This window comes from Plectropomus leopardus, chromosome 14, assembly GCF_026936395.1.
Source record: "Plectropomus leopardus strain MGB_pleo_1.0 chromosome 14, ASM2693639v1, whole genome shotgun sequence".
Lineage (NCBI taxonomy): Eukaryota > Metazoa > Chordata > Actinopteri > Perciformes > Serranidae > Plectropomus > Plectropomus leopardus.
Genome location: NC_142189.1, coordinates 16,121,303 through 16,141,553, shown reverse-complemented (window position 1 = coordinate 16,141,553; position 20,251 = coordinate 16,121,303). Strand labels below are relative to the sequence as shown.

General features: G+C 38.4%; 1 protein-coding gene across 6 annotated transcripts; it reads right to left on the bottom strand.

The window, feature by feature from the left end:
* Positions 1-712: 712 nt before the first annotated feature.
* On the bottom strand, positions 713-19,352 carry LOC121953427 (sorting nexin-14-like). 6 transcript variants are annotated; one of them, XM_042500513.2, is made up of 32 exons: positions 19,215-19,352; positions 18,677-19,020; positions 18,343-18,526; positions 18,120-18,240; positions 17,753-17,826; positions 17,180-17,258; positions 17,038-17,081; positions 16,194-16,281; positions 16,021-16,105; positions 15,772-15,928; positions 15,491-15,566; positions 15,293-15,337; positions 15,065-15,145; positions 14,706-14,820; positions 13,358-13,513; positions 13,130-13,254; positions 12,367-12,425; positions 11,469-11,495; positions 10,249-10,395; positions 9,434-9,566; positions 7,979-8,165; positions 6,819-6,902; positions 6,440-6,540; positions 4,376-4,487; positions 4,152-4,192; positions 3,853-3,972; positions 2,838-2,961; positions 2,306-2,470; positions 2,101-2,196; positions 1,869-1,960; positions 1,392-1,448; positions 713-1,056 (listed from the first exon to the last, which is right to left on the bottom strand). In XM_042500513.2, the coding sequence occupies exons 3-32, from the start codon at positions 18,477-18,479 to the stop codon at positions 1,015-1,017; spliced, it is 2,970 nt and encodes a 989-aa protein (XP_042356447.2). In that variant the 5' UTR covers positions 18,480-18,526; positions 18,677-19,020; positions 19,215-19,352; the 3' UTR covers positions 713-1,014. The 6 variants fall into 6 exon arrangements, with proteins under 6 accessions (XP_042356447.2, XP_042356448.2, XP_042356450.2 ...); XM_042500514.2 differs by having other exon boundaries at positions 713-1,053; XM_042500516.2 differs by lacking the exon at positions 10,249-10,395.
* Between the last annotated feature and the right edge of the window lie 899 nt (positions 19,353-20,251).

Here is a 20,251-nt window from a genome sequence, read left to right as displayed (position 1 = left end):
ATATATATATATATATATATATGAGTCATATATATATATTTAAAAGAATAAAAACTCATTAAATCATAGTTGACGAATAGTTGTTTTTAAATAATTGTTTTAATTATGTATTAAGTTGTGTTTTTTATTATTTCAAACAACAATTCATAACAACTTATATAATTCTCCCTCTGTTATATGTTTAATTGTCCTGCAGTACTTTTTTAGTTAATAAAACATTCTCAAGTTACTAAACCTGAAGGGAAGTTTATTTACTTATACATGAGTAATTTCTGTCTTGCAAATGTGTAGCTACACATCAAACAGCTGCTTGGAGGAAGGGAGACGTTTTCAGCTTCCAATTTTAAAATAAGGATAAAAACTGACTGCTCTAAATCGCAAAAGAAGTGTGATTTAGACGTTCACAATCTGCCAAATATATATCACTCATCAGTGCCCCACCTTATCCAGAAATGTAACACCATCAGTTTGCCATCGGAGGCTTAATATATAGATGACCTGCTTTATATGATCTTGCTTCTTTTCAAAAATTAAAATCAGTAAAAATTAAAACAAACATTCTGACTGTACTATTGCTTTAGTTAAAAATTAGTTTTCCTGTTTTGATTCTGTAAAACTGATCCCATAGTGACCACAATTCAAGCTAGAGGTGTTAATGCGAGGTGATACTTTTACAGCAGTAACACCACAGCCTGCAAACAATGTCACTGTGTGAAGCAAATAATTCAAAACTTTTAATAGAATCAACTGCAGCTCTTGAACAGATGCACAATGTTGGCTTTTATAGTTAAAGCAAACTATACAAGGATCACAGTTATATCATTCATTTACATAACTTGTTTTGAAAAGAACATGACATACAGCAGGAGGAGCCTTGTGGTTTTTCTTGCTGTGGCATGTTTCTAGATCAGAAATGTGATGTGATTTTCATTTAGGTTTTATTTAATCAAACCACCCCTGCAGGTGTTTCGTATCTGGAAAGCATGTCAGCTCACTTTCATTTAAGTGTTCATTTTACATCCATGGAGCCATCACAGAGGTCTCCTTCTGTGCCTGCTGAGGAAACAAAAACACAGTGTCAGCACTTTAACAGACATTCTTTGTTGACAGATGTGTCTAATTATATATGTGCAGTACTTAAAGTATCTCTCATAGTTACATACAAAATGTAAACTTCATGCTATGATATGATAGTAATGCATCTCCTTTTAGTGATCTGTAATACTTCATCACCATACTGTCATATAATACATAATTATTATATTATATATCAGATTCTATATGTTATGGCTCAGTGCCCAAAAATATATGTTGAGACTTTATATGTTGTTTTATATATGTTGATATATGTTGAGACTTTATATTTCTTTAGAAACCAGGAATCTGTTTACCTTGTTTAGCTCAGGGAAAAGCTCTTGAATGGCGATGTCCAGCAGCACATATGTCAACTGAGGAAGGGCAAAAGAGGAGTGAGGAGGAAAAGGATGAACACCAGTGATCTTGATACGCAAACAGCAAACACATTAAAACTAGGAGGGTACTCGAAGAGACTTAAGCAAAGGCAAAAGTCCAGCAAGCGCAACCACTACATACTTTATGTTTTGATATATTTCCAAACTCTGAAAATTGTGCCAGTAATCTCCATAATCTTGCAGACAAACAAACCAAACAGAAAACATAACCTCCTTGGAAGAGGGAACAATACGCAAATGCTGAAAATTTGACTTTGCGAGCAAAGTATATTGTGGTTTGTGGTTAGTGTCACAAAGCTTTAAATCACCCGGGACACAATTGCTTGTGTCTTAACAAGCAACAGTACAACAGTAGTTAAGAACCAATATACTCATTGTGTGTGTGCGTGTGTGGACCTGTTTGTTGAGAACTGGCTGTTGCAGTCCATTGAAGAGGAGTCGCACGCCCTCATACTTCGCCTCTTCTCCGATACATTTCCCCAGAAATTCTAAAGATGAGCAGCTTATGATTTTCTTGTGAATCCACTTGCTGTGACATCTGCATTGCATTTGTCTTCTTAAGTGGAAATGTCAGCAGTGATATGATGTAGAAAATACAAACACTGCCTGGAAGAACTGAATGCAATACCTGGAATGTATGTCATCATCTCCTCAAATGTCTTCTTCGCCCTCTTCTGCTTGTCTTGAGCTGAGCGGGGCGCACTGCTCTCACAGAAAACTGTATCTGGAAAGGAAAATAATATTTAAATCAATTAATCTTGTTAAATTAGCATGTTTAAAGGAATAGTTAATCATTCTGAGAAATACAGTCTTAATTTTTCCCCCATATTTACCTCGGAGCAGGGTGATGAGCGAGACTAGCCGGTGCTCCTGGACCACCTGATTCAGTTTGCACTGAAGGTAGTAATCTGTGTAGGCTTCCAGTGTGTTCTTGAACAGGATTCTGCCACCCATCAGCAGGTGGTGCAGCCAGTCGGGGATGTGGAAAACAACTCGGCCTGACAACCATGAAGTCCCTTTTATCTTTTGCATGCATGATAATTTGCTGTAACTTCAAATGTGACTCTACCGACTCCAGAAGTATGCAGCCACCATAATAACAACAAATAATAATGATACATTTTAACTGATGGTTTAGAATGGATGACGCTTTTTGTTTTTTTGCCCAAGGACATTTAAAATAAGAGAATCAAACCATCAGAGCTGTTACCACTATCTCCTGACCTACAGCCATAAAAACAGCTTTTCCTCACTTTAATAATCCAAATACACAACTTCAATGGCCAACAAATTATAATGAATATGAAAAATAATAGGTTGTGATGAACAAATCACAATAAACAAACTCCAAAAGAACTGACTTACCCACATACATTAAGTAGTCATACAGCCCTTCAACATTGATCATCTCCATGAAGTAATTCTGATTGTGTCTCTTCTCCATCATCTCTGATCGGTTGGCGTTGTTTTTGAAGAGGTCGTTGAAAAGCTAGAAGAGAGGGACTTACATCAGACTGAAGCCTATTTCAAATCATAACACCACTATTCTGTTTCAACAGCCTTTTCTAATCTGAGTGACCGACAGAACTCTGCTCGAGTAAATATGCAATTTTCTTCAATCTAAAAGTGTATGACAGGAGGTTAATTGCATTCATTTCTACATTTGGAGGCAATGACACATTTGTTCCAAAGCCTTAGTTAGGTGGACATTTTATTAAATCAGCCAAAAGTGGGCTAAATTGTGTTCAAACAGGTTAGGACTTATGAAACATTTTATGATCTCACCTATTCAGCCTTTGGCAAATTTTCACATTAAATGCTCAAATCATTTTTTGGGGCCAGAATAGGTAAAAATATCACTGCATGTCAGAGCAGATAACACTTTTTGTGAACTATTTTAAATAGATAGGTCAAAATTGGTTGACCTAGAAACTGTATGTATTGACATGATTTTCCCCCACAATGTATAAATAGGACAGAATACCAAGTGCAAGATGTCTCAAGCAACAACTGGCTGGGACATAGAAATGTCTCTCTTTACTTTTTTAAGGTCCAGTCTTTTATTTCAAGAGACAGCTGGACAATTTTAATACATTTCACAACAAGTGCAAACTGATCTTATTATGACAACATCTCTCTGCAGATGCAAATCATCACTTTGCTCTGGAGACCACACTGAAACATTAAAGTGTAAAGCTTGGTTGGTTGTTGGGTTTTTGGATCAGAAAGCTGCTTCTGGCAACTCTTCAGCGTGAGCAACTATTAAAAGAAATTTGAGCATCAAGGAGGACTCTAACTGTACTCTTAACACTTGTTGGTTTTCTGAAACAGAGAAAGAGAAGGCATGAACTTTGGAAGATGTAAAATTTAAATCCCCAACCTTTTTATCATTTTCTGAGGTGGGACTCAGGATAGTGAGCTCAGGGCGGCTGGGTTTGGGTTTGGGAGATTCACAAGAGTTGAAGAACGACTGGATGAAAGGCTCCAAATGTTGCCCTTTCTGACAGAAAAAGCACAGGACACAATGTGCATAAGTCACAATGACAGTATGATTTCTCTCAAAGATTTATTTGTCATATAAAATTGTTTGAAGGACTGGTAAGGACTTAAGAAATACACAAACTTAAATTTGCTGTGATGTGACACACACACAGACATCATTAAGACTGCATGTCTTACCTCTTTTATCAGTTTGCTGGGAACAGACTTAATGATTTTCCCTGTGAAACATAAATACTTTATCTCAGTGATTTATGGGTCTGTCACATTTTTGCCTCTGAAACACAAAAATCTTTTCACTGCAAGCCAAGGTCAGGCTGTTCAAACATTTTCACACTGTGTTTGGCATGCTCTGCTTTTCAAACATAATCCATCTCGCTGGTCTTGTCACAGTCATACTGTACCCAGGTTCACGTCAGGTAACATCTTGTCCAGGAACTGGGACTCCATACTATGAGGGGACAGGAAGTCAGCGAGGAGCTGACTGTTGCTCAGCTCTGGATGCTGCAGGAGTCTCTGTAAAGAAAACACACGTAATTATACTCTGCATATAAAAAATAAAAGTTAGAGAAAAAACTGTAAAGAAACAATAATAAAAAACACTTTTTTTCTCTTTACTGTTATTTCTTTTTAAATTTCACTTTTATTGTTTTTCGTATGATTTCATTTTGTTATATCATTGTATTATTTCAATTAGAATTTTATTATTATTATAAAATTTGTGTTTGTTTTCTTATTCAATTTTTTATTTTTTAAATTGATTAAATGTCTTAAGCAAATTGATGATCATTATCATTATCATCATCATGGTTATTATTATTTTTACATCACTTATTTTTTATTTAAATAATCATTTTCAATTTAAGAAATGTCTAAATGAAATTTATTATGTTATTTTATTCATTTTTCTTTTTTTTTATGTTGGGATTATGGGGTTCTTCCTTTCTACAAAGTAACTACTGTAAGGCATTATAATTTAAAAAATTAAACAAATTTTAAAAAGGTTCTGTTGTAATTTGTGTTCTTCCCATGGAAGAAGTGGTGGCCTTGAATTAGTGCTGTGTCTTGTAAATAGATTAGACATTAGGAGCAACACTGAGTAAAAGCAGCTACAGTATGTTACTCAGGTTGCCATGTTGATTCACTGAATTACAGATGTTTTACTCATTTTGTAAAGAAACCAACTGTAGACCATACATGTGGTTTTGTCTGTTTTGTAGCTTATCAACAGTGCTGATCATTTTCCGCAAAAATTGTGACTTTTAAATTCATTTCCCTCCTTTAAAGTAACATTTTCTGCCCATTGATATTATCAGGTTGTAAAAATCAACATGCAGAGTCTCATCTGGGATCGGTAATCCATCAGAGTTGATTGTTTGACTGCTTTTTAGCCGTGCTAGCAGCATGGCTCTGGCAACAGCAATGTGGATCAGTCAGTTTCAACAACTACTGGATGAATTGACATAAAATTTTGTACAGACATTCATGTCCCCTCAGGATGATGTATAATTACTTTGGCAGCACAATTTTTTTTTATCACAGGACACCTTACAATCAAGTCTACACTGTTTTTTTCAAAAGCTATCATGACAGCCAAATCAATAAATAAATAAGACAGATCATTTTTCTCCATACAGTGATTTAATCTGTCCTGACATTTGTTCTTCACAATGTAATCATGATCATTTTAAAAAGGTTATTGTCCGAAACTTGATCTGGTGTGCTGATGGAACAAAAGCTCCCAAACTAAGATCGTTCAAGTGCAGCCTGTTACAGCCAGATGCATTGAGTGAAAAGATCTGTCTGGAGCACTGTGTGTGTGTGTGTGTGTGTGTGTGTGTGTGTGTGTGTGTGTGTGTGTGTGTGTGTGTGTGTGTGTGTGTGTGTGTGTGTGTGTCTCTGTGTCTGTGTGTGTCTGTGCATGTGAGTATGTGTGTGTGTGTATGTGCACTGTGTAAAAAGTGAAAATAGGAAAAATTACAGAGGTGAATCCACATTTAACCTCTACTGTTTCAGTGTCATTTCAGACACCAAGTACTGTAACAGCAAAATTTCATTCTGATCAAAATACTTGACTTATGGTGCGACTTTCTATGTGGACTTTAGAGAACATTAACAGCTTCTATTTATATATACAGAAGACTTGGGCCTTTTTTCACATATAAATTGACCAGTATTTAGGGGGAAAGTGGCACATGTGCAGATATGACTCATGTATTTACTTGACAATTATACCTTCATCAAACAGAGATTTCAGTCGTATCTTTGTGTTGTACGTCGCTTTGGATAAAAGCGTCTGCTAAATTAAATTGTAGAATTGTAGAATCTCTCTGCATCTCTCTGCACATAATCAGAGGTTTGTTGTGAAATTCTGGCTAATCGCCAAATCCAACAATTTGTTTTGAGTATGCACATCTAAAAAAATTCTGTGGCAAACACTTAAGTGTCACATGTTCTCAGATATTTACCTGAAGGTATTCCTGGAACTCCTCCCGCTTCGATGTGAGAAACTCGTAGTTCTTGGGACCGATGATTCTCTTTGAAGGCAACTGTGCATCTGGAAATGAGCCTACAAAAATATACATAAAAATAAAATAATTATAAGAACATCACTTATTTTCGATGAACAGGAAACTAACAGTTGTACAGTTTCCAACACAACTTCGAAAATTATGCAACAGGGCCATTAAACTTATGACATGGTCCCTGAAATTAAGGGTCACTTGAAAGTAACGTTCTGTAAACCTCTGGAATCCGTGAGACCATTTTGGTGGGAAATTCTTTCCATATGACAATGAATGAAAAAAGGACCGTGCACAGGGCATGTGACGCAAATAGAAACCTTACCATGAAACTCAGTGAGCTTTGATTCAAGGACGTAGAACTCCAGATATCTTCTGTACACAGACCAGTGCTCAGTCTCATGTCCCACTGCACACAAACACAAACAGGGAAAACATGCAGTAAGATTAATAAGTCAGACAAGCAGTGAGAGGTAAATGCTGTTGTTACTCATATTTCACAGTTATATGTTGATTTTTGTCGATTTGTTTGAGCAAAAATTGACTGTATTTAGCACCTGAATGTCACGTGGGGCAGATCTACTTCTTGTTGTTGTGTTGTTGTGATGTTCTTTGCTGATACCCATTTCTGAGTGTTTTTTATTTTAAATGTTTCATTGTGTACAGACTGCCAAAGCAAATGAAGAATTAATCTGAATTCATTTATTGGCAATGAATTGCTCTTGTCTGTTATATCCCTACATTTTCCATTAAGAGAATAGTTAGATATTTTGGAAAGCATGTCCATTTGATATCTTGGTGACTGAAGACAGGATTGATACCACTCTTATGTCTGTACATTAAATATGAAGTTCTAGCTGGCAGAGTGGTGGCGTAGGTTATCATACAGACAGGAAATAGAGGGAAAAAGTTAGCCTGGCACTGTCCAAAAAAACAAAACAAAACAAAAAACCCTAGCTTCCAGAACCTCTAAAGCTCTCTAATAAGCAACAACAAGCAACTTTTACTGCTGTTTGTACTCCTCCTTAAAATAAAAATAATAATAATAATACAAAAATAAAAGGTAGCATATATATGATATTCAGAGTTATATAAAATCATCAAGAAAGTTTTTTTCAACTGATTTTTTATTCATTTGTGTGTGTGCATGTGTGGAGGGTTTGACATGCAGCAAAGGGCTGCAGGCTTAAAATGAACCCAGGCCGCTGCAAAGGACTCACCCTATATGGGATGAACTCTCTACCCCCCTGCCCCCCCTTCCAAACTTGACTTTAAAACTCAGTAAATCACTTTTGTATCTTAGTAATACATGAATATTTGCTTTAGACATTTATGTTAAAAACCACACATTCTTACTCTGAATGCAAAACTGTGTCCTACAGAAGAGGATGCCACAGCTCACCCTAAGACATCATGCAGCAGAGCAGAGTGAGTCCTCTCAGGTGACACTAAGTAAAACAGAAAGACCAGGCTGCAAAGCCTCACCTGCTTTCCGGTCGTTGCGCTCTACATCAATACAAAACACAGGAATCCTCTCCCTCTTCACATCATCGTCATAGAAATCAATGTAGGGGATGGTGATGTTCCAGGCTGAGAGGTTTCGGGGGGTGCTGGGGGTGGAGGCTGCCTCCATGGGGGAGTCATCCTCCAGCACCATCATGGCTTCCTCCACCTTGAATGGAGGGAAGTGAGAGACGTTAAGGTTAAGCATCCGTCTTCCAAAAAAAAGTCATTGTCAAACAAAGTATATGCCTTTACACTGAATACAAGGAAGTAGGAGAAATTAAAGAAACAGAGGTCATTATATCTGAACATATGGCTGATTTTCCTTGAGACAATATTTATAAAATAGTCCCGATCAATTTTAAACAGAAACGCCAGAGCATTCCTAAAATAGAGCAAAACCTGTTTTTTTTGGGGGGGGGGGCTACACATAGTCAGAGAGCAGTTCTTCAGAACAGCAGAACCACTTTCCATAATCATGCAAACATCTTCAATCCAGACAGCATTGATGTAAGACCAAATCCTGTGATATTATCAAAACGGAAAACTCTTGAGTTAACACATGGGAAGCACATTTGGTGAACAGTTTGGTTTTCCTTTCTTTGCTTGCTAGTGCCACCAAGTGGCAACTACAATGATAATGCAAAAGAGTGCTTCAGTTTGAATTTGACTTTTTTTTACTTTTCGTAACTGTTATTTTGAAGTTTTAATTTAATATTAACATGAGTCTAAGACGTCAGTAAGACTAAGGAACACACCCACCACAGTTTGATTTGTGTTTAAATCTAGACTCTACAGTAGGGACACTGTAGGGCCCCTTTTGAAAAATGACAGGACAGGGGCCAATTGAAAAATATTTTTTGCCCTCAACATTGGCTGCTCTCAATACTCTTTGCCAAGAGGAAAATCCAGTTGCAGCAGCCTCACACAGGTCAAGTGAAAACTAGCGCATTTCAAGGATTTTAGGACATTCTGGGCTTAGGCTGGACCTCTGTTTAGGGTCCTCCTCTGGCACTTTTTTTATGAACTATTTTTATGTTTCTATGAAGCTCTATTGTTGATTTTTTTTAATGCCATGTGGCACCTTATTTACATTCAAAGTACAAAAAAATCCCATTGTGAATCAATTTATTGTCATTATGAATTAGAAATTGGAACGGTAAGCCATGTTTTCGAGGGCAAGATTAAGACTGCACGCATATATTGAGTATCATAGCTCTAAGGAAAACTATTGCCCTTGGTTTGTTTATTACTTGTTTTCCTTTATATGTTTGCTGTTTGTATGAACCTGCTGGTTTTGTTTACGTTTGGTAAAGCTAAAAAATTGAGAAATAAAATACTTGTCAAACAAAGAGCACTATCATCCTATTTGCATTATAACAAACACTTTAAATCATCTAAAAATTAGTATTTGTGATATTTTTAGCTCAGCCTCACCATATCGTCCTCTCCCTCCACCAGCCCGTAGGATGGCAGCATGGCTCCCTCCATGGTTGTGCTCTTGAACACGCCTTTGATCTTACTGCCAATGCGGCTGATCCCAAAGGACTCGCCCCTCTTTGACGTGTTCCTGCAGGCCAAACAGGGAGGTTATTAAAGAATGCACACTGGAGGAGATGCGCATGGCTTCAGCAAAGCGCATGCAGCTTGAGAGAAGTGACAGGGAAGGAACCGCAGAGGACAGGAGGGGGGAGCAAAGAGCAGCGTACTGCATCGGTATCGTGACTGTACAATGGGGAGAAAAAAAGCTAAGGTAGCCAAATCCAAAGCCAAAATGTCGCTTCACAGCCATCTCACAATGAAATGCCTGGTTTGTTGCTAAAGCGCTGCGGGGCCAAAAGCAAGCACAACACACAGCAGTGATTTCATGAACAGATGTCAACAGATTTTAATAATCGCAAAAATATAGTTTGATCAGTTACAAGTCAACCAGAAAGGGCAAACCGCATCTCAGGTGCTCTGTTTGAGTACCTGTTAGATTAAGTGAAATAAAACTCACCATATGACACATGGTGATATACCCAATACACGAGTAACTGAACATTGAAAAGTCACTGCAAAAACAACAGACGAGTCTTCAGCCTAAACAACACAACACAGTTAGAGGAAAGACACATGACAAATAAAAACAGGATCCCATGCATCGGTCCCACCATGCAGGCGTCTGGCTGGGACTGGGGTCACGTAGGGGAAAGTGGACAGCATGACATCACACTGAGCGACCTGTGACACACAGATGGACCCTGACTTACTTGGGTGATGAGTGGCGGTGGGATAGAGAGCCGTATGGGAAAGTTGTGAACGTGGACTGGGCATGGAGGGAGTTAAAAGATGCAGGTGAAGAGCTGCCAGAGGCGGTGAACAGTGAGGATGGGGACTCGGGGCTCCAGTCCCAGGAACTATAAGCAGAACAGGGTCACGTCCCCGCGGGCAAGAGGAGGGACAGGGCCGTGGATCATACCGGGGCAGGCAGTGTTGTGGTTACAGAATCAGAGTGGACATACAGTCACAGACACAGCACGGTGGTGGCAATACATAATATGGAGTAACAGGCAGACAGACGGGCAGAGTGGAAGGGGGGTTACTGAACTGCAGACATGGAGGGAGTTGAGGCTCGTAGTTGGTCAGCGTTGACAAATGGAGTGCCACTGAGAGCCATTATCTGCTATCTCATCTATCTCCTCTAAGTGGCATAATTCATGCTGCTTAATAAACTGCCTTCATAACAAGACTGAAACATAAAATCAACCAGCATCCCTTTTGAAGTTCCCCTAATATTTAGTTTCAACCCAGTAGCCAGAATGAATGTTGTTACTGAATGTTTCTGCAAACCATGGACGCCACGCCATCCACCATCCTTTTATTCTCGTGTTGAGGAACTTAGCTCATATATATGTAATCTGAAACCTAAAAATGTAACATATCCGTGGTTTACAGAATTGCACAATGCCAACATTTTATTCTGGTAACTGGGCTATTAATTATATCATTTTGGAAGTGAGCAAACCTATGTTTGAAAACTTTAGCAAGCAAATCCCTACAAATAAAGCCTACAACTTCCGCATCTTAGATTTTATATTGCATGTGTTCAGCAGCATAATTTTTGATTGGGTTGATTAACATATGATTATGATGACTCATGCTATGATTAACATGATTAGCTGATTATGGTCACTTTTCTCAATCTTCTCTCTTTTGCATTTAACAGCACAGACGCCAAATAAAACACTTATTTATGGGTGAAATTAGATTACCAATAAAATTATATATCATTATCGTATTATCGTCTAGTGCTCATTGAACTGAAGCCCTGATTGCAGTGGGCCCAGACCGCAGTGAATTTGTTAAAAAGGCAGCACATGTTTCACTGTAGACCAGTCAGGCAAAAATGAAGTGTCATTTGTATCTTGCGTGCAGCAGCACTGCTCAGCCAGCCACTGTTTTGATCAGCACATTAATGCCTTATACTCACCGAATGTCATCCAAACTGAGGCTATTTCTGGAACAATATGCACAAGGAGTTAGTGGCAGGGCCCCGTGGCCACATACACACCACACCCCATGATAGAAACATGAAAATGGATCCCTGAGCTCAGGTCACTTAAAGATTTATTATACTGCAAAGTAAAAAACTATTTTTATTGCTGATTTGTAGCTTATTTTAGGCTGCATCATAAATCAAACTTTACTTATATAGCACCTTTTAACCAAATCAAATGCACTTCAGGATGTTTCTCAAGCAATTGAAGAAAAAATATAGAATGTTAGAAACAGCAAAAAAGTAGGATAAATCATACTGATAGCAATAGAATAAATAATAAAACCACAAAAATTAAAAAGCACTACATAAACGCTTGACTAAAAAGATGGGTTTTTACTAAAAATGTCAATATTTTCAGCTCCTCTCAGATCCTCTGGCAGGCTGTTACAGTGGCTTGGGGCGTAATGGCTGAGAGCAGCATTGCCAAATGTTTTTGTTCTGCTTTGTGGAACAGCTCAAAGAGAAGAATCAGAGGATCTGAGGGGCCGTCCTGGTTCATAAACCGAAGCATTTCTGATCAAAAGACAAAACTTAAAATGAATTCACATTCATATTTGATGCAGTTGGCACATAGTATACCCTGCCTTCATGGTGCAGTGGCTACTGGGATACAGAAAGTTGTTAAGATTAAAAAAAGTTTGATAAATTATCACTGAAATTCAGATGCATTTAACGAGTTTTGGTCAATTTTCTGCCTAAAAAATAAATTCGGCACTGTGTTTTAAGCGACTTTTCCATTTTGTCAAATACTAACGGATTAATCCATTTACCTGTCATCATTATTGTCAAGCTTATACATAAACACAAAAAAAGGTTAAGGGCAACCTACCTGCTCATCCTGGAGTTCCTGGCAGGGGACTCTGCCCCTCTGAGAAGCTGGCGAAAGTACTGGAAAACAACATGAAAAGAGCAAATGAAGGTTTGTAAATTTCACCTCAATCAAACATGGTATATGCAAATTCTGTGACAGTATACAGGCAACATTTAAGAAATGTGCTGCTGTATGTATCGAGTGATCTCTTTGTGCCTTGATAAAAATCATGACTACACTATTTATTTTGGAGCAGGAACAGGAGTGGCCAAAAACATCAAATAATAATTTTATTTTTCCAGACACACTATTCATGCAGGGCAGTGGCCTGCTGTGGACAATGGCTGAGCTCTGGTCCGCCCAGCTGTATTCAATGAAACAGCCTCTGAGGGGTGAAATTCGGCTTGGCAGCTTGGCATAATTCCAGTGACGGCTCATTGGCCAGTTGCGCGTCTGGTATTGATGACACGGCCGATAGTGGTTGGTGGCCGAGAGATCGGAAGAGGGTAGTGCAAGAGAGTCAGTGGATTCCAAATCAACTCTAATTCTAGCATTTGGCAGATATAGTTTTGTTTAATCCGACACAAACAGAATTCAAATGGTAGAAGATATTAACATTCAATCTGGGCTTAAACAACCATATTTAGAGATCAGAGGGTGACAGACAGATGCAATACAGCTATGAAGGAGGGAATTCATTAATTGTGTTGGGCCTTAGGCATGTGTTGTCAAGTTGGGTGACAGTGAGTTGAGTGATTTATTTTGTTGTGTAGACGCTAACCTCATCACTGTGACAGAACATGGGGGTGAAAACATTCTCCAGCAAGGACAGGACGTGCTCATAGGCTTCAAACAAACACCTCATGGTCTGCAGTTTCACCACCTCTGCATACGGACCCTCTGCAACTGGGACATTTAACAAAAAATACACACATTTTAAAATTAAACGGGTACAAACTTGACCAATAAGCCCTTCTGTAAGAAACTGCAATTCCAGTGATTGACATACTGTTTCGTATTTCTTCCACTATAAAGGGGTCGAAGCGGATCTTGTCGACGCTCTCGTCCAAACAGTACGTCTCATAGATCTTCTTTACCTCCTCATGCAGCATCATCTTTTCTGTGTCAGACAGCTCTGGGCACAGTATCTTGTCGTTGAATTCCTCTGAGAAGTTAAAAGAGTCAGACAGCTCAGCCTCATTGTGTAAGGACGTTTAAGAATGCATCACTGTGGCATCCAAGAGCGTCAAGATTAGGGACAGTCTTTAGGGAGTTTTGCTGATGCTTTCAGACAGACTCTGTGTGGCCATAAGGTGGCAGAAGGGCTAGAGTAGAGTTACCTCTATTAAAGGGAGAGATGAGATTTTTGACGTGGGGTTGTATGAGATGTTTATCTGTAGTCAGTGTATAACCTACATTTGATGGTAGTCAACACAGCCCCAGTATGGAGAGACAGACAGGAGTACCACCACGGAGGCTTAACAATGTACTGCTGTGGAGGAGGGCAGCATCAAATCGTATTTTAGCCAAGTGAAGAAAATAGCATCAGTTTAAGCATAAGCTGTATTTAGAATATTTTCACTGCTTTGCCTTGCCGTCAGACGGTGATTTCCGAAGGGGAACTAAAGCCATTACATCAGTCTATTCTCTCTTCAAAGCCACCAGACTCCTTTGACAAAAACAGTGATTTTACCTCGAGGAACAGGGGAGTTGCTGGTCAACTGCTGCCTGGATTGGTTAGTTTGTTTGTGTTCTTTGGGTAACTTTGGTGTCTTAAAGGGATTTTGGATTCTCCAAGGTCGCACAATGACACAAACAAACTAAGTGGTCATGGCAGAGGTAGTCCAGCCGCTCCGTATTATGTCCGTAAATGGTAAAAAATAGTAAAGTAATGGTAAAAATAGTAAAAATGCAGTGATCTAAAATACATTTTCCTGCTGCCTTCATCTACATTAGTACATTAGCTTCCATTGCAATACTCCTGCCTGCTTCTCCAAACTCTAAGCATACCGACCGCCATCTACTGTAGGTAATACACTGACTGTGCACAAGTACCTCGTAAAACACCACCCCAGAAAGTCCCAGCTGTCTCTTTAAAGTTCTTTGCTATACAGTTGATTGTTGACATTACAATTACTACAAATCGCAAGTTATTAAACCAAAAAGGAGAAACAGAATATTTACAGTACCCAAATCATATACCTTATTTAGAGTCTAAAATTTAGAATTTAAAACCTGAATTTCAAGTTATTTCTGTACCAGTGGTGGTGGCTTGACTGTCTGATAGGCTAGCTAGGTTACTCCATGCAAGGAGGAGTATCTTTTGAAACCACCTGAAAGGTTTGGGACATGCTTACCGACCGCAAGGCAGAACTGGAGAACATGGACGGCTCCTTCTTGCTTCAGGAAGTTCATGAAACGGAAGAGAAGGTCTTGCTGTTCTCTGATTTCCTTCAACTCCAGCTTCAGCACCTGCGGAGAGAGAACAGAAGTGAAAGAACGAACAGAAATCATAGTTAACAAAGGTAGCATGCATTTAACAGTTCAAAATTAGGTTCTTCCAACTTCTTGTTAAGCGCGGTGACACTTAATACCCTGAGCTAAAACACACTGACTCTGCATATTGTGATAAAAGCATACACTAGATATTATTACATACAGCATCTGGTGGCTTGTTGGGAAGGTGGTACTCGTTTTTATTTAAGGAAACACTCACAGAGGGTTTTTTGTTGCGAACATCCGAGTACTTTTGCAGGAAAGGAACCAAATTTGAAGTGGGCTCTGTGGCTTCTTCGGGCTGGAAGGGCAAAAGCAGATGGAAAACATGTTTATCTTAATCGCCCATAAATAATATGCACTCTGCAGCTTTATTCTTAAATACACAGAATGCAAATGGAACTGCCTATGCACAAGCACATATGATCAAAGTTCAGCATATACTTACAGGGGAGTTGTCGATGAATATTAATAGTAAATGATTGACTGTGTCCTGAAATAAAAGAAAACAGAACCACGCAAGTTCATAAAACTCATGTCGAACACTGTAAGATGTTCTTAAAGAGACACATCTGATAAACTGTAGCAGCTTTTGTGACAAGTGTTTTGGATTCAGAAAATTGTCCCTTAATGTGTCTACACTCACAGGATCAGCCAAGTAGTCCATTGAAGGAAGGAAGACAGAACCAGCCAAGACTTCTCTTATCAGGAGAGTAAGAGATCTGAGAGGAGTGACGAGATAAGGCAGCAGGAAATAAGAAATAAGAGTGAGTGAAGAAAGATCCTTATCTACTTTTGTATGGTGTCAGTGCTGTCAGACTTTCTCCTTGGGGGACAATAAAGTGATTCTGTGATGATCTGTGATATGATGCTGCACTTTGTCGAATATATAGAGGCACTGCCGTTATTGCCACAGCGCTGAGTTACCTGCAGTCCATAGCCTTGGGTGGAAGGATGTAGGGGAAGAGCATCTCAGTCAGCTTCCTGAGATAAAGGAGCTCATCTCTGCGACTGCGAAGGGCTACATGGAGGTCAGGACCGTATTCATCCAGGGCAGCTTGTTGAAGAAACTCTGCATTCTTTACTACAGATTAGAGAAAAAGTGTTTGCTGTTTGCTTTATATAGTGCGCACAAAGAAAAGACGATGCACAGTGGGTGATGCATATCAGCAATACCTTTCTGTCTTGCTTTGCTTATTATTTCAATGTGCTTCATGGAAACTTTCAGAAGCTTTTGAGTGATGAGGGATGCCACGTCCACCTGAGGGGAAAAAATTTGATTAAAACTAATTCATGTGCAGTCAATCAGCATGCCAACATTTCCATACAGTTATTTACTTATTTATTACCTTCTGGGTTCGGCGGACCAACACAGCTGCAAAGAAGCGCAAAGTCACTCTCAGCTCATCAACAAACGCCTCATCGTCCGTGATGTCTCTGAAAAGAAACACCATACAGTCACATCTCTTACCACATATAACATATTATATGACCTCACTTTGTACAACCTCAATTCCAAAAGAGGTGAGACATCATGTAAAATGTACATACAAACTGAATGAAGCAATTTGCAAATACGTTTCAAGATACAGTGGGGGAAAATGGGCATTCAAAACATCAACATTTTTTAAATAAACTCATTCCCGATATAGTTTTTCACATGACGTTTAGACCAGACATTGGATTAATTCAACAAAACTTCACTGATGAAGACATCGTAACATTTCAAACATAAAAATTATGTGCAATGATGTGGAATGACATAGGAAAAAAGTACTGAATGTGCTAAATTTATTTAATATTTAGCTAACACTCACAGTGTTAAAATAAGATTCTTCCACACAGAGGTTCTTAAAATCTTGACGATTTGGGGGGGTTGCTTGTTAATCTTGAGAAAGAAATTTCACTTTCAAAACTTCAGTTATTAGTGTCCTCAGTTCCCAAACACTTATTGAGCATTTTTAAAAAATGGTGATGCATTCCCACTGACCCTAATTTTTTTTAATGTGTGTTTTAAAGGCATCAAATTTAGAATGAGTGTAGATTTACAAAAAAGAAAATAAAGTTTTTCAGTTTGAACATTAGATATCTTGTCTTTGTATTGGATTTAGGTTTCACACGGTGTCCCAAACATTTTTGTAATCAGAGCTGTATTATAAAACGCAAAAAAAAAAATTACAGAAAATGGCTTACCTATACCAGGGATACACAAAATTTTCCAGGACCAGCTCCAGAATCTAGACAAAAATAAATAAAACAGAACTGGGCTATGAGATCATTTGGTCTATCTATATAACGTTTAAAATACAGTATATTTAATCCATGCACATTTTACCTCTGAGAGGGAAGCATCCACCTTAGAGGGAACTTTCAGATCAAGCCATGGTTGATAGTTTTCCAGTAATAAAGTCGGTCTATCATTTAATAATAATATAAAAAAAAGATTATATATACACATCATATCACAGAGAAAACACCATAAGAATCCTTTCTGACCACTAGAGGGCAGTGTAACATCTTCGATAACTTGATACACAACAGTGAATCACTGAGCACATTGAATGCATACTGACAAACCCAGAACACTAAGATTAAGGCAGTATTAAATATAGTTTCTCTTCAGTTAATCCAGATGACTCTTTTCTCCAGTTTAACTTATTGTGTGCTGCCAAATGCATCACTTAGTTTGATTTTTAACCTGTCTTTGACTAGCTAAATAAACCCAGAATATGCAGTAGCATGGTAATACACAGTCATGGAAATATCTACGTCTATGGAGTGCCCTCTTGTGTCTAGTTTACCTTATCAGCATAACTACTGTAAACACATATATGATAAGGTCATGACACAATACACTACATTCATGTCCTCAGCAACCACTACACCACAGCATAACCAGGTTTCTCACCTGTGCCTTTTGCATTTGATTTTTCCACAAACTGCACAGCTGTGTCCCAGTGGAAACAGCTCCTGTTGGTATGACTGCAAGAGAAAGTTAACATATGGTGGATAAACAACTTCTACCCATCATTCACAGCAGCTGCAGAGGTGCCTTCATTATATTCCTTTATCATAAGGGATTTTCTGTCTAGTCAATTAAATATCAATCCATGCAGCCATTTTAAAATTAATAAACCTTGTTTTTTTTTAATGGAAAAAGCATCAAAGGACACAACAATAATTGGTATGACCAAAGCACAGTGTCACAATACTGTGAAATGGTCTTCTGTCATCATCAGACATCTCTATTCAGTAAATCTGTCTGTCTGAGGTACCTTGGTTTTTGGTTTGATGGAGACTAGGACATTAGGCAGCAGAGATTCAGGCCCCAAAGAGCAGTAAAAAGTGACAACTCCAGCCAGGAACGACCAAAACACCATCATAATGTGAATGTATCTGTCAGAATAGAAGAAATATATGGCCATTAACTGAGTAAAATATCCTAGCATAAAAACAGAATCGATGTCATATATGGAGTGGCACTGATGTAGTACTTACCTGTTTAAAAGCACAGTGGACAGCAGCAGGACCAGCAGCAGAAAGCAGAATACTGGATACTGCCGGCCCAGCTCTCTGAAGCGCCCTAACTTAACTGTGCGTCTTATTTTCTGCAGACAAACCCTGATGCATCCCATCTTGGTCGCTTTAGGGAACTTGTTTACATGCAGGCTATTGAATATTACTGTAAAATAAAGGAGGAGCGACAGTCAAAGAATAAACAAGGGCGTGCAGCGGCGACAAATAACAGCTTCGCTTAAAATTGTGTAATTTATGCTGTTTCTTTACATATCAAGCACGTTGTTGTGATTTAATTTATGACTCAAGCACTTACTGCAAGTGTACGGTGGATGTTAAGGGCCATTTTTCAGTGTAGTCCATCTGCGACACCATCATGAATTTGCAGAATAATTGCGCAGGTTGTCTGTTTATGGGATCAGCGTAGGAAAGGCGAGACAGTCGTGCACAGCTGTAAACCACAGCAGGATTAGAGGTAATTACACAGCATGATCTGTGTATAGGCTGTCCTTAAACTCCGATGCTGTTTGGCTAATGGCTGCGGTGCTCGGGCTGTCATTTCTGGCCATTGAGGAGCAGCGGGTTGGTGCTGCCTGTGTTGTCAGCGCCGTGATGTCACCTCCGCTGCGCTCACAGCAGCTGCTCCTAGTACACTGGCCACTGTAGTTTTCAGACAAAAACAAGTATAAAAGCTACATATTACCTAAATAAATACACAGATATACAACGAGGTGTCCCAATTTTAGAGGCGAGGTCGAGGTGGGAGTGGTGTACCTCTATTATGTTGATTTTTATGAAACATTTTCTTAAATAAGTGGGTCAGCGTTAATATAACGGAATGATTAATAACTTACCATGACAACTCACCCTCAAAAAAACTACAAAAAGCTGAATTCCACGTGTACACAGTCGTGGTTAACCGCCAATTAGCTAGCGTTTGCTAACTCTTAGCTGATTAGTTCCGCTGTAGCAGCTGCAGCAGCGCTGTTGCTATGGTTACCAGTGTTGCTAGTGCGCTCGTGCAGTTAGAATTGTCCAGATAAACAATTTTAGCGACAATTAATTAAGTAATTATTTGTAAATTATTTAAAAATAAATAATAGTAATTATATTTATTTAAAAACAAACAAAAAATATTTTTAAAAAATAAAAAATAAATAAAAGGAAAGACTATCGAAATAGTTGGCAACACGTTTTCTCAGTTAACTTTGTAATTAACAATTCATTTCAGATGTAGCTGCATAAACTGCGGTAATTTATAACAAAACGTATTTGACAATTTTGTCTCATGTTTTTATGCAAATATCTTAATATGTAACTAAAGCTGTCAGATAAATGTCATGAAGTTAAAAGTACAATATCCCCCTCTTAAATGTAGCGGAAAAAGAAAAATATATAATATAAAAGAAAATATTCAAGTAGCTGAAAGGTGTACTTAGTTGCAGTGCTTGAGTAAATTTACTTTGTTATATTCCAACACTGAAAAACATACAACAATTTAACAGGAGAAAGAATAGTGTTCATGGGTATAAATCAAGCTAAATTTAAGGCTATTTAAATGAATGTGGTTTATTTGTCAGGGTAGCAGGTGGCTGGGGTAAGACTGTTTTATATGCACACCCCCCTTAGTTTGATCATGCAAATATCTCTCCCAATAAAAATATGAAAATAGCGGAGAGCATTTATTTTAGCAAAACTGTAGACAAGTTAATCATTTATTAATGCAGAAAATGCTCAAATTGTTGCATAAATTGTTGATATGAACAAAATTACCTGGCAGAGGACCCCAAAAAAACCATTTTATGTGTCCCCCACAATGTTGAAACTAAAGCTACACCTTTGCCGGGGAAACTTCTAATAGAGCTGAACCATTAAATGATATAAAAGTTGC

What these genes read in the sequence shown, in the direction of transcription:
- LOC121953427 (XM_042500513.2), bottom strand. Translation starts at nt 18,479, where the DNA reads ATGGGATGCATCAGGGTTTGTCTGCAGAAAATAAGACGCACAGTTAAG. An exon ending in CCCAAGGCTATGGACTGCAG is followed by an intron (nt 15,567 to 15,771) that starts GTAACTCAGCGC and finishes CACTCCTCTCAG; the next exon opens with ATCTCTTACTCTCCTGATAA. An exon ending in CCAGTTCTGCCTTGCGGTCG is followed by an intron (nt 13,514 to 14,705) that starts GTAAGCATGTCC and finishes TTAACTTCTCAG; the next exon opens with AGGAATTCAACGACAAGATA.